This window comes from Pristis pectinata, chromosome 7 (genome assembly GCF_009764475.1).
Source record: "Pristis pectinata isolate sPriPec2 chromosome 7, sPriPec2.1.pri, whole genome shotgun sequence".
Lineage (NCBI taxonomy): Eukaryota > Metazoa > Chordata > Chondrichthyes > Rhinopristiformes > Pristidae > Pristis > Pristis pectinata.
The window spans coordinates 92,775,819-92,790,118 of record NC_067411.1 but is presented as its reverse complement, the minus strand read 5'-3'; the positions used below and the strand labels follow the sequence as shown (position 1 = coordinate 92,790,118).

The window sequence follows — 14,300 nt, the reverse complement described above, 5'->3', positions numbered from 1 at the left end:
GTTTTTGTAAATTGTGAACACTTGTTGCTTCTCTGTACTGTACAAAAATGAATCTCCCCTTTAAAATGCTACTGAAGAGGCTGAGAGCATTTGGTCAACAAGCTATCTGTGGGAAGCAAACATTAATTGGGTCATACAGGGACATACTGTGGATTCCTCCTCAGCCCCTGTGAACTGTGGGTGTCTCCCTGTGTACGTGGTTACTTAGTTGTGCGTGAAATTTGGCCAACTGATCCTATAACTGTTCATCCAGATGAGATGCTTTCTATGGTGCAGCAATAAGTTATCTTACCATGTTAAAATTCTTGACGCTTGCTTTTCGTTCTGCATTCTGTTTATGCTTTTGTTAAACAACATGTTTGGTAATTTCCTAGATAGTACGGCTCTCAACTAAGTAATGGTAAGATCAAAGCTTCAGCCCCCATCTTTTTTATTAACATCATCTTGTTTACAATCATGGCATTGTATTTTAAGCCAAACTGAAATACCATCCATTTCCACTCGTGTAACCCCATCTGCTTTTACTTGTGCTTCAGCTTGCATTCTGCTGAATCCTTCTATAACTTTTGTAACCTCTAGACTTGATATATTAAGAGAAATAGCTAGAGTAGACAGCCAGCGCCTCTTTCCCAGGGCACCAATGCTCAATACAAGAGGGCTTGGCTTTAAAGTAATGGGTGGGAAGTTCAAGGGAGATATCAGAGGGAGGTTTTTTACCCAGAGTGTGGTAGGTGCATGGAATGCGCTGCCTGGGGTAGTGGTGGAGGTAGGTACATTGGTCAAGTTCAAGAGATTGTTAGATAAGCATATGGAGGAATTTAAAATAGGGGGATATGTGGGAGGAAGGGATTAGATAGTCTTAGGTGTGGTTTGAAGGTCGGCACAACATGGTGGGCTGAAGGGCCTGTATTGTGCTGTATTGTTCTATGGTTCTATATCCTGACACATTTCTGCCTGTCTTCCCTAGGTCTATATTCCATTAAAATAATCTTAAGATCTGCTGCATGCATCCTAACTATTGGCAAATGCAAAACTAATCACCCCTATTGCTGACAATGGCTGTTGATTAGACATTGCTCAAGTTTAAGTTTCTCTCCCTTGTTTCCAACTCTATCATTGAATCACCCTTTCCTGCTATCTGTCTAATTTTTTTCAGCCCTTCAAACATCTGAAATACCTGTGTTTCTCCATTTCTGGTCTTGTGATCATCCCTTAACATCTCTGCCTCTCTATCTTCTGTTCCCCACTGTATTCTGCTAGAACAGGATTTTAAGTTTTGTTCTCTGGCATTGTATTTGCATGGGTAGGCACGGAAGTGTAGTGGTTAGTGTAACGCTATTACAGTGCCAGCGACCTGGGTTCAATTCCAGCCGCTGCCTGTAAGGAGTTTGTACATTCTCCCTGTGACTATGTTAGCTTCCTCCGGGTGCTCCGGTTTCCTCCCACATTCCAAAGACGTACAGGTTAGGAAGTTCTGGGCATGCTATGTTTGCGCCAAAAGCATGGCGACACTTACGGGCTACCCCCAGAACACACTACACAAAAAAAAGATGTATTTCACTGCATGTTTTGATGTTCATGTGGCTAATAAAGAAATCTTATCTTATTTAAATGGCCACTTGGCATTAAAATAATTGTTAGGAATGCATTCCTTTTGGCAAACCAGGCATTCTTTAACATTGGAAAATTGTGCTGTTGAAAGTGCATGTCATTGACAATATCGTTAATTACATTGGTTTGTTATCTGGTCTAGAATACCACAACTTCAGTCGGCAATGGACTTTATCAAGATACGTTTACGAAAAGTGTTAAAATGAGCTCTTACTTGGTGGCCTTTATTGTTGGTAATTTGACAAGCATCAGCCAGAACACTCCAAGTGGAACTTTGGTAAGTCCCATTTTTTAAAAAAATAATCCGTGGCTAATGTAAGCAAGGCTGTATCTATCATCCATCCCCATTTCTTCAAAGAAGATTGGAGTGGTTCTTCTTGAATCTCTGCAGTTATGCTGCTTGTGTTCCCAACTTGATGTTGGCTAGGAATTTCAGGAATCTGACCAACAATGAAGAAAGATCAGATACTATAGATCTAAACCAAGAGTATTTGTCATTTGAATTGATAATATAATGTTGGTCTTATTTAACATGGTGGTTAAGATCCCATGAGGGAAGGTACTTAGAGTAAGAATGGTAAGTTGCTATATAGCACCCTGTACATTTTTTGCATGCTGCAACCATAATATGTCATTGTTGAATCCTGTAGTGGGAGAATTAATCTAGCATGTTGGTCCATTCTGGATGCTGTCATTGATTTTCCATTTGTCTTTGCATTCACTTGGATGCAGTGTGAGCATTCCTGCATACTCTGATATAAGGATAATGGAAAGACTTCGAGGAATAAGGGGAGAAGCATCCAGACACCATCCTGCTCTTTTCATCACTGTTCACATCATTAGTCAAGTTCAACTATTGAATAATGATTCCCAGGATATTAATGCTGGGGGAATTGGTGATGTGGTAGTACATTTGAAAGTCAAGGAGGGATCATGGGTCTTTTGTCTGAGACCCGTTATTTATGTGGTCCAAATGTAACATGCTTGATTATTTGTAGTTATGAAAAGAGTTGAAATCTAGGACCATGTAATATAGGGAATTTCATTCATAAAGCAGCTGGAATGGTTATGTAGAGGACATTCCTGAGAACATTCTGCCAAAATGTCTTCAAGTGCTCATGACTTGCCTCCTAATCATAACCATCTGCCACAGATTAGGTTAGACCCTAGCTATCAGTCACCATTAACTTTATGATGAGGTATCCTGACATTGAGGATGGTTACCTTTGCATCTATTTGATTTTGAGCTCTTGCTTCCATCCTTGGATCAAGGCTGAGGCTTGGAGCTGAGTGGTTTTGGCAGAAATTGAATAGGCCATCAGTGGGAAGGCTGTGGACAATTAGGTATTGCTTGAAGGTGACGTTGTTGGCTCCCTGCACCGCTTCACTGATGATTAAAAGGTGGTTGATGTCTCAGTTAGAGTTTTCTGTTTTGCTGATGGGGTGTTCAGGAGCTACTTAATTGCATATGAAGTGATTCGTATTACCTGGACACTAGTATGTATGATGGTGCGGGAGTGGCGGGGGGGGGGAAGCGACCTTATGATCATCCATTTGGCATTTTGGTCGGGATCCCACACAAACTCTTCAACTTGATATTGGGCTCTCTTGCAGGACTCTGGTCAAAGATATGGATATCCATTCAGCCTCTTCTCTGCTGGTTGTCCTCCACCATGCTTGGCTTGATGTAGGAGAACTACAGAATTTGTCAGATTTCATTGATCGAGTCTGCCTCAGTCTCTGTGCTTGGCTTCATGATATTTAAGATGTGTTCTCGGGTTTACCAGGTGTTGCTGCTCCCAGAGTCAATGTTGAAGCATAGTTGGAGTCCTGGCTACATACTGGTTCAGGGAGTTGGGATTATGATAGGCCATATTATGTTAAATTATTCTGCTGCTCTTACTGCCTGTGGTACACACCAACTCAATGGTACTCTATTTTGGATTAGTTCAAATTTTTTTCCCCTGTCCCTCTTGACACAGTGTACCTTCTTGGAGAAGTATTGCAACACTTTTAACCATGTGTGTCCTTTCTGTGGAAACAAGAGTTTGTGATTAAAAGGCTGGTGTTCTGTAGACTTCTTATTCAAGAGATTTTTTTTCAGTGTCATAACTTGTGGCTTGATAATAATTCTCATCATACTGCATTTGACTAGGTATCGGTGTATGCTGTTCCTGACAAGGTGGATCAAATGAAGTATGCATTAGAAACGACAGTGAAGCTTCTGAAGTTTTATGAGAGTTTCTTAAATATATCTTACTCCTTAAAGAAACTAGGTATGGTAAAAGAAAAACATTTTGTAATGAAGTCTTATTAAGATGTCTGTTGATGACTGCAATTATGATGTTGGAATATAGCAAGTTCCGCCTCCAGTTAAAACACAGTCATGCATATGAACCTTGCTCGGGTTTCAGCTTCCTTTCTCCTTTTAAAAGCGTTTTCTGTTTGCGTGCCGAAAAGATGTAGTAAAACTCTATAAATCTGGAATGCTCAGTATTTTGGTGCTGGACTGGGAGATTTTTTTTGAACTATTGGATGTTATTCTAATTAATACTCCCAACACACTTTACTTCACCTTTTTTAGATGTCATCCAGTAGTATAATATATTTTCCAGTGAACCCTATCAACTTAAAGCGAGCACAGAAGCAGGGCTTTGAGTTTCATTGGTAGTGGGGAACAGAATCAGGGCCCAGTGTATCAAAGGGAGCATGAGAATTAAGGGCCCAGTGTATTAAAGGGAGCCCGGGAATCATTGAGCCTGAATCATCAAGATTTCTGACCAATCAGATAGCAGATTATTTGTTTTATTATACTCTGCTCACGCGTTGAAGGAAAAATTCAGTCTAGAGTGAATGCAAGTCAACAGGGAATATTGGCAAAGTCAGTGTAAGAAATGCTCTGATTTCATTGAATTTCAATTCATGAGTTGAGGCATTCTTAAGTGGCCAATGTCCTTGCTTTCTATGATTTACTTTTGTGTGAATGTGTACGTGCAGTGATTGTCGGCAAAGCTTGGTCCCAGAGCACACATTTCACCTTAGTGACTGATGACTCGTTGACAAGAGAGTCTTGCCTCCTGTTGGCTGTAATGCAATTTGAGCTTCGTGATTAATTTCTGCATGCTTGAAATTGCTCTAACCTCAGCTGAGCACAAGGAAGCTGATTCCACTGCGGTGTTCCATTTGGACCTGACGGCAGTTCCACACTTCCAGACTTTCAAACTTGTATAGTTCCTGCTGTTTTAAAATTTTGCAATGATTGGCCAAATAGAATTCTATTCAATTTGTGCTGAGACTAAATAAAGTTGGGTGCCAAGGAAACGGGTGGTACAGTGAGTCAGATTGTGGCCATTTCATCTCCATGAGCCTGGCACAGATTTAATGCAAGCCTGTGGAATGAAAGTCTCCATTCTGTTGGTTAAAGGGGCGCAAACTGAAATCTGTTTAAGCTGATTCGATCCATTTCTTGACAAGCAAGTGTTCACCTAGGAAAGAGTACAAAAAATGTACAATTGAGAACTAAATTGCTAAATTATCTGCAGTGTAGATTTTTGGGGGGAGAGGGGAATGTTTTTTTAAAGATTGAAGATTTAAGTTTATTGTTCTACTCTACAGAGATGCATTACACACAATCTGGGAGTTGCTCCAGCAGTATTGTTTGTCACTTTGATTAAAAATTAGTTTTTTCTAGAGAAGCAAACTAGGCTTAATAATTACTAGACAGATGGCAGAAAGAACACAAATATTCATTTTATCTTAAGTATTTACAACAGAATATTGATAACATTGGACCTGATTTATCATTTTAACCTACGCCCTAAGCAGAGGGGTGAAGTATTTCCAGGCAGGCAAGAAATGCTGGGGTAGGATTAAGAGAGTATAAGCTTTCGTTTGTTTGTTTTTATTCACTGTATTTTCTTGAGGCCCCTGTCCTGAACGTCTGCACCCATCCACTTGTTCGGGATGCACCAATCCTTCCTCTCTCCCTTGGACACTTAATTGACTCCTAGAGCTGCCCTCATAGATTCCCAGCACCAATCTCCTTCAACTGAAATCTCCATTCCTGGTTTAGTGGTAATTTCTGCTGAACTTGCTAGGAAATCAAAACCTAAATATTAAAATAAAACTTGGGATTTAATACCTCTCTGATCCTAGGTTCTTTATACATAATCATTCCACCTAGGGGTAAAAGTGGGGCCAGTTGCCTGCTGATGTTCTTGTAGTCTTATGAGAACTCATCTGACACCGTTCCTTGCCTTTGTTCACACAATGTCACATCTAACATATTTTGAAACAACAAGATTGTACTGGCAGAACTTCTCAACACTTTTTTTGTGTACCAACACTTCAATGGTTGATTTCATTTTTGTTTTAAGGATGTGAAAACTTCTGAGGCCATGTTATGATTAGGTCCTCTGCTTCAAGTGTCCACTTTTTCCATTTTGTTAGTGTGATACTGATATTGAAGTGTTTTGTGATAGATTGGCCATGATTTGAACGATGTAGGTAATAACCTTCCACATAATGAAGGGATTTTAAACCATGGAATAAGCCGCTGTTTCCTTGTAATGAAGAGGAGAAAATAGTCTCCATCGGTCTTATATTGCCAAGAGTGAAATTAAGCAAAATGTGTGTAAGAAAATTTCTTCTTGTTAAAGGAATCAACAAAGTATTAACACATTGTAATTGATGCACAGTAGGGGATTGTGAATTATGTTGCACCAAGATAAAGAGAAATTGAATGTAGGAATTTGTGTATCGGAGAGAGTTTAAAGAAACTTGACGGGAATGATGCACAGCGTAGATGTACAATTTGGAAGTGGGAGGGAGGTACAATTAAGTATAGAAGAAAAAAATAAGTCAGTCCAGTCAGCAGAGCAAGCACATGGGAGGAATGCAAAGCTAAATTGCGACTATTTTAATGCAAGGAATTTGATAGTAAGGCAGATGAACCAAGCGCTTTGATTAGCACATGGGAATATGATATTGTTGCTGTCACAGAGACATGGCTGAAGGAAGGGCAGGACTAGCAATTGGAATCCTCAGGCATAACGATGGAATGAAAAAGAGGAGATGGCATTGCAAATTAATTAAATAGTCCATTACTACACTCATGAGGAAGGATACCTTGAAAAGAGGCAACATAGGTAGAGCTTTGACTCTAAGTTTCAAGGTAGTAATAAAAAGGATAAAGATGGATGGAAATTAAGGTCCTCAATTGGGGAAAGACTGATTTCAATATCATAAGTCAGGACCTGGCAAGAGTAGATTGGGAGCAGCTACTTGCAGTTAAGTCCACATCCAACTTGTGGGATTCATTCACAAGTGAAACGGTAAGAGATTAGTGTTGATGAGTTCTGAAAGGGTGAAAGGTAAGGACAATAATTCCAGGGAGTCCTAGATGACAAGGGGCATGATGGGGGGGAAAAAAGGAATCACGTGGCAGGAATATGCGTATGAAAGGGGAGACCCTTAGGCATAGAGAGTGTGTAGGAGAAGCCGGGTGTGTAGAGGTAGGAAGTTCACAGGGGATCAGGAGGGTCTTCAGCAAGGGTGATTAGAATCTGGAATGAACTGTCTGAGGGAGTGGTAGAGGCAGAGATTCTCATGACATTTAGGAAATACTTAAATAAGCACTTGAACTGCTAATGCATGGATAGTTGCGGGCCAAGTGCTAGTAATTAGTGATTGGTTTATAATTGTCATATGTACCGACCTACAGTGAAGAATTGTTTTCCATGCCATCCATACAGATCATTTCAAAACTTAAGTACATTGAGGTAGTACAAAGGGAAAAGTATTAAGAGAATGCAGAATATAGTGTTACAGTTACAGAGAAAATGCAGTGCAGGTAGACAATATGATATAAGAGCCATGACAAGGTAGATTGTGGGATCAAGAGTTCATCTTTATCGTACAGGATGTCTATTCAAGAATCTTATATCAGCAGTTAGAGGCTGTCCTTGAGCCTAGTGGTATGTATTCTCAAGCTTTTGTATCTTCTGCCCACTTAAAGAAGGGAGAAGAGAGAATGTCATGGGTGAGAGGGTTCTTTGATTCTGTTGACTGCTTTCCCAAGGCAGTGAGAAGTGTAGACTGGGTCCATGGAGACAAAGCTAGTTTTCATAATGAACTGAGCCGTGTCGACAAGTCTCTGCAATTTCTTGCAGTCTTGGGCAGAGCAGTTGCCTTACCAGGCTGTGATGCATTTGGATAGGATGCTTTCTATGGTGCATCTATAAAAATTGGTGAGGGTCAACGGGGACATGCCAAATTTCCTTAGCCTTCTGAGGAAGTGGAGGTGCTGGTCTGCTTTCTTGGCTATAGGATCTATGTGGTTGGACGAGGACAAGCTATTGGTGGTGTTTACACCTAGGAACAACCATCTCCACCTCAGTACTATTGATACATTTTTATGGGTGTGTGCTCTGCCCCACTTCCAGAAGTCAATGGCCAGTTCTTCTGTTTTGCTGACATTGAGGGAAAGGTTGTGACATTGAAATCATGCCACTAGGCTCTCTATCTCCTTCCTGTACTCTATCTCGTCATTATTTGAGATCAGGCCCACTATAGTGGTGTCATCTGTTACACAAATCAGAGTAAGATTTATTATCACTGACATATGATGTGAAATTTGTTGTTTTGTGGCAGCAGTATAGTGCAAAGACATAAAAATTTATAAATTACAAAAACAAATAGTGTAAGAAAAATAAGGAATAATGAGGTAGTTTTCATGGATTGTTCAGAAACGTAGATGTAGTTAGAGCAGAATCTGGCCACACAGTCCTGAGTGTATAGAGGAATAAAATAGAGGGCTGATGACACAGCCTTGCGGGGCACCAGTGTTGAGGATAATTGTGGCGGAGGTGTTGCTGCCTATCCTTACTGATTGAGGTCTGTTGGTCAGGAAGTCAAGGATCCAGTTGCAAAGGAAGGTGCTGATTCCTAGGTCTAGGAGTTTGGCGATGAGTTTGTTTGGAATTATAGTATTGAAGGCAGAGCTGTAGCCAATAAATAGGAGTCTCACGTAAATGGGATGAGTACAGATCGGTACTCAATATTCAGCACTTACATGTTGTGCCAAGGGGCTCTGTTTCTGTTGTATGACATGCTGACTCTAAGCCTTCCAACTCTGGTCTGCTGTTTACCAAATTGTGGTAATTTGTAATTCAATCCCAGTTTTCTTAAGGTTCCCAAACCTTGATGTCTTTACCTTACTGTAGTTGTGCCACTGTCTATGTAGAGTACACTTGTGGCAACAACAATCTTGATGCTGCAATCTGTTTATAATCCAAGAAATCTCAGCATCTGCTGGACTTGATTGGCTGCAGTTTAAAGTGATATATCCCTTTCCCACCCCTCCCCGAAACAAAATAAATGACTCGGCTTATTTAATTAACTTCAATAAAAGGTAGCATTAATTAAAATGTTATTAATTACATTTGGGTCTAATAAAAGAGCAGAAGTAGGCAGTTCAACTCTTCAGCCCTGCCCCACCATTCAACGTGATCCATAATGACGATCCACTTACTCTTCCTGCCTTCTCCCCATATACCTTGATCCCTTTTGGAATTAAGAACTAGATCTACTCTCTCCATGAATATATTTAATGACTTGGCCTGCACTACACATGTGGTAGAGTTTAATTGGTTTACCACAGTTTGGGTGAAGAAATTTCTCCTGGTCTGATAAATGGCATACTCTGTATCCTGAGATTGGCCCCTGGTTCTAGACTCTCCAGCCTGTAGGAACTTTCACCTTGTACCTACTCTGTCTTGTACTGTTAGAATTTCAGTGGATTCAGTGAGATCCTCTGATTCTTCTAATTTCCAGTGAATATTGGCCTGACCAGCTCAATCTTTCCTCATTTCCTAGTTCCGGTAACCCAGGGATCACTCCAGTAAACCTTTTGATGCATTCCCTCCATAGCAAGAATATCCTTCCTCAGAGGAAACCAAAACGGTGCACACAACTCTAAATGGGATCTTCCCAACTCCCTACACAGCTCTAGCAAGATATCCTCCCTCCGGTATTCATCCCCTTGCAGTGAAAGCCAACATGCTATTTGCCTTCCTAACTGCCTAATGAACTTGAACACTTGCTTTCAGCAACTGGTGTATACAGACATCCAGGTCTCACTGCACCTTCCCTTTTTGTAATCTATCACCATTCAGGTAATCTTTCAGCTTCAGAGCCAAAGTGGTTAATTTTGTTCTAGCCGCATTTGCCATGTGTTTGCTCAGTGACCCGACTTGTGGAACCTCTGCATTGTCCTCAAGCTTTCCCCCCCCCCCCCCATTCATTTTACCATTTCTTTGGATTGAAGACTTGTATTTCCTTTACTAGATTTGATGGCTCTCCCTGATTTTGAAGCAGGAGCCATGGAAAATTGGGGCCTGGTCACTTTTCGAGAAGTTACACTTCTTTACAAGGAAGAGACTGCTTCTATAATGGACAAACAAATAGTTACTCACATGATTGCTCATGAGTTGGCTCATCAGGTATTTAAAGTTTATCCAATAATATAGGTTTGATATAAGTTAAACAGCTAATAATGAACAGATTTATTTAATTAGTATGTTGCACAAATCATTTATTAGCCTAAGACTGAAGTTCTGCTTCTGCTAATTTCCGTGTAGTGTTTTTGTGTCCTGTTGCTACATGCTTGCTGAAACTCATTACACTCTCTTGTGGGTTATAATTTTTCAATTTTTTCACTTGTAGAAGCTGTATCAATCTTTTGTTTCTCCCATTTTGTTTACAGAAATGAAATAAGTTAACTTTTAATTCCGGTAGCAGAAGTTCTTCACTTCCTCCTGTTGTTTGACCATTCGATGTCTTCCCCATCTAAAATTGCATTACTTCTACATGAAGAAGAGTTGTTGCTTTAACGTTAGCAATCTGACTACTCGCACAATGGTAATCTTTTGCTAGGAGTGATGAATAAAGAGTTGATGATAGTAGAACAGAAGGGAGAGTGATTGAAATCTATCAATGTTGGCTGTAGGCCTGGTATCTCAGTTGAAGAACTGGTTGATCAAGAGATTTGAGAAGTATTTCAGAGGGTAGATATGATTTTGAAATGTCTCATTTGATTCCTGGGGCATGTGTTGGAATTCAATGAGTTGGCATCAGTTTTTTGTCAGGCAGATTTGAAGTTTGATGAATTTAACTTCACGATAGAAATTTCCTGTTTTCTAATTAGTCACCTTTCTAACTGCCCCAAATTAGCCACCAGTTATCAGAATCAGGTTTATTATCACTGACTTACATGTCATGAAATTTGTTGTTTTGCGGCAGCAGTACAGTGCAAGACATAAAAATTGCCATAAGTTACCAATAAATAAAATAGCGTAAAAGAGAAATAATGAGGTAGGGTTCATGGACCATTCAGAAATCTGATGGCAGAGGGGAAGAAGCTGTTCCTGAAATGTTGAGTGTGGGCCTTCAGGCTCTTGTACCACCTCCCTGGTGGTAGTAATGAGAAGAGACCATGTCCCTGGTGGTGAGGGTCCTTAATGATACCATCTTTCTGAGGCACTGCCTTTTGAAGATGCCCTCGATGGTGGGGAGGGTTGTGCCTGTGATGGAGCTGGTTGAGTCTATAACCCTCTGCAGCCTCTTTCGATCCTGCACAATGGAGCCTCCATACCAGGCGGTGATGCAAGCTTATTCAGAAGTAATGTTGAAGTTCATGTGAGAAATGGAAAGATTCACATTAGTTTGTAGCTTGGTCTGAATAGAGGAGGCTTTAAATCTGGCCGTGATATCTCTAACCTATGAAAGGTTAATGGAGTTATGAGGCATTAAATGTCATTGTTTTAACACAATACTTCCCACACATTCTACATTAATATACAAATATTATTTGGAAATTAAAGTGAACTTCATTAATGGATTACAAATGAACCTTTCTGTAAGGTACAATTTTTCACCTTGGTAAACAAATGGTAGAGGGGTGCCAGGATCTAATCAGAGCCCAAATCAGGAAGTTAACGTATTTAAAAAGATATATATTTTAGTGAGGGTGGGTAGGTGGGGAAGGGCAGTGCGAGGAATGTGGGGTTGGGGAAAACTATAAATAACAATTAGAAAAATGAAAATTCAAAACATTAACCATGGTAGCATGTTTCTGGGCAAAGCAGTTTTGTATCTAATGCATGGCATTTTTGGCAACCTTGAAAGTTGGTTACTCTGAATCAAAAATAAGCCATACACTACAAAATGAACACATTGCATGTTTCACACTTGTTGATGAATGCGATTTATGTCTACGGCTTTCACTATTAATGAAAATGTCTCTTTGTTCCTGAATTGTGAGCAAAAATAGTTGGAACAAAAGAGATTTGATATTGATTAGTACTTGCCATATAACTGTCATCAAATCAGCATATGCAGTATAAAGAATTATCCCTGATAGTTTGGATAGTCAAATAGAGGGCAGAACATCTGTTAAAGGATCTGTTTGTAAAATTCAGAATCAGATTTGTGATCACTGACTTGGATGATATGAATTTTGTTGTTTTGCGGCAGCAGTACAGTGCAAAGACGTTATTACTATAAATTACAAAAATAAATAGTACAAAAGGAAGGAATAACGAGGTAGAGTTCATGGTCCATTCAGAAATCTGATGGCGGAGGGGAAGAAGCTGTTCCTAAAACGATACTTGGGGGAGGGGGCAAGGAGGGAATGACGTAGTGAATATGGTCTAGAAATTCTTTTGTGTGGCACAAGATTTTTCTGTGCCATGTGATGGGATTGTTGTATGATGGCATTATTTTTCCCTAATTGTTAACTTTATAGTTACTTGCTAAAATTAGATCCAAGTCCTTCCTGAAAACATGACACATCTGCCCAGAGCTGTCTTGACGTCTACAGAGATATCAAATGGCTAGCAGTACTTCTTTCAATACTAAATGAGCAAAATAGTCCTGGGCATAAAAGATGAATGATGTAGGCCTCACTGAAGCACCTTTTAACTTTAGTCTTGTGCTCTGCTTCCGTATTCTTCAAAGGTCACAGTTTTTCATCTGAAGCTCAGCGCAATTAGAAATGAGTAGGAAATGCGCTGAGGCTCATAAGGTTAGTGCTCTTTATTAGCAATGTAGGTGTTTTGTGAGATCTAAAGACAGCAAATAGTTGCAAGAAAAAAATAGCAAAGTTGTACAGTAGAGAAAAGTTGTTTGGATAAAGAAGCTATTGGGTGGCTTCCCCATTTACTCGTGCTTGTACAAAGGGCTCCAAGGACTGAATATGATGTAGACCAGGACTGAATTCTGAATTGCCACTTTAAAAACTGCATGTGTGCTACATGAATGCAGATTGAGTATAGCAATGGTCATCTGTGTGCATTGCTTGCATCTTATTGTTTTGAGTGCAATTTCAAGAGAATGGTATTCTAGTACATAGTGTATGTCAACCTTCTGTAGTTCCTCCAGGATGAGGAATCCGATAGGAGGGCAGGGATCACTGCCAGGCCTGAAGTTTTGATCTTAAAGTAATCTCACCCTCAATTGACTAAAGGCTGAATTGGTGCATGGAAGGCAATGGTGAGTTTTGCCAATCATGTTTGTCTTTAAGAAGTGGAACATGAAATAAGAGAAGTTGTGCTGTTTTCCAGGGTTTCGTTGTTGGAGAGCAGGGTAGAGTGTAGTGGGAGCAGGTTGGTAGAAGACTTGGGGCTTGAGGATGTTGAGTGCAAGTCTCCTCTCGTGTTCATCAGTAAATACATTGTTAACGTCTTGGAGCTCAGCCTCCAAGTGTATGCAGTTGCGAGTGTTGTCAGCAGAGTGCAGCTCAATTTTTTGAGGTTCGGGCGACCTTGGTTCCAAAGTGTAGTCTCTGTAGGTCGAACAGTTTCCCAAAGGTACCACCAGCCGTCTTTCTGGAAAATCCTCCAAATTCACTAGAAAGATGAGCAAACCAACATAAGTGTCCTGTCCCAGACCCACGTAAGTGTCCTGTCCCAGACCAACATCTCCAGCATCAAGACCTTACTTACTCTCATGATGGCTGTGTTGAATTGGTCACTTCATTTGCATGCCTGATACCAAACTCCCAAAACAGACACTAATCCGAGCTCTGTTGTAGGAATAGATTACTAGGCTGACAAATAAAATGATTTAATGATGTGCCCTTGAAGAAGTTCAACATCCCTAATGATTCTTGAGAACCTTTGGCCCATGACTGCTCAAATCGGAGAAGGAGCATTCAGGGTGGTATTGAGAACCTCAAGGCCATGCATTGGAAGTGCACAGAAACCCTGAGTAAGCAGTGGAAGGAGCACATCACCTCACAACTATTTACCCACCCCATCAGCCACCTCCTCATCCATCTGTGCAATAGTCTGCAGTTCCTGCATTGGTATTGGAATTGGTTTATTATTGTCACATATACCAAGGTACAGTGGAAAAACTTGTCTTGCATACCGTTCATACAGATCAATTCATTACACGGTGCATTGAGGTAGTACAGGGTGCATTGAGGTGGTATAGGGTAAAAAAAAACAGAATACAGAGTAAGGTGTCACAGCTGCAGGGAAGTGCATTGCAGGTAGACAATAAGGTGCAAGGTCAAACAAGGTAGATTGTGAGGTCAAGAGTCCATCTCATTGTTTAAGGGAATCGTTCAATAGTCTTATCACAGTGGGACAGAAGCTGTCCTTGAGCCTGGTGGTATGTGCCCTCAG

The 14,300-nt window shown here is 40.4% G+C and overlaps 1 protein-coding gene across 1 annotated transcript in view; it reads left to right on the top strand.

The window, feature by feature from the left end:
- The window catches only part of lnpep (leucyl/cystinyl aminopeptidase), a 95,347-nt gene that overhangs the window by 40,597 nt on the left and 40,450 nt on the right, over positions 1-14,300 (top strand). Inside the window, exons 4-6 of the mRNA XM_052019584.1 lie at positions 1,754-1,888; positions 3,767-3,887; positions 9,958-10,112. Of these exons, the coding sequence (XP_051875544.1) occupies positions 1,754-1,888; positions 3,767-3,887; positions 9,958-10,112 (411 nt within the window). The remainder of the gene's footprint in view (positions 1-1,753; positions 1,889-3,766; positions 3,888-9,957; positions 10,113-14,300) is intronic.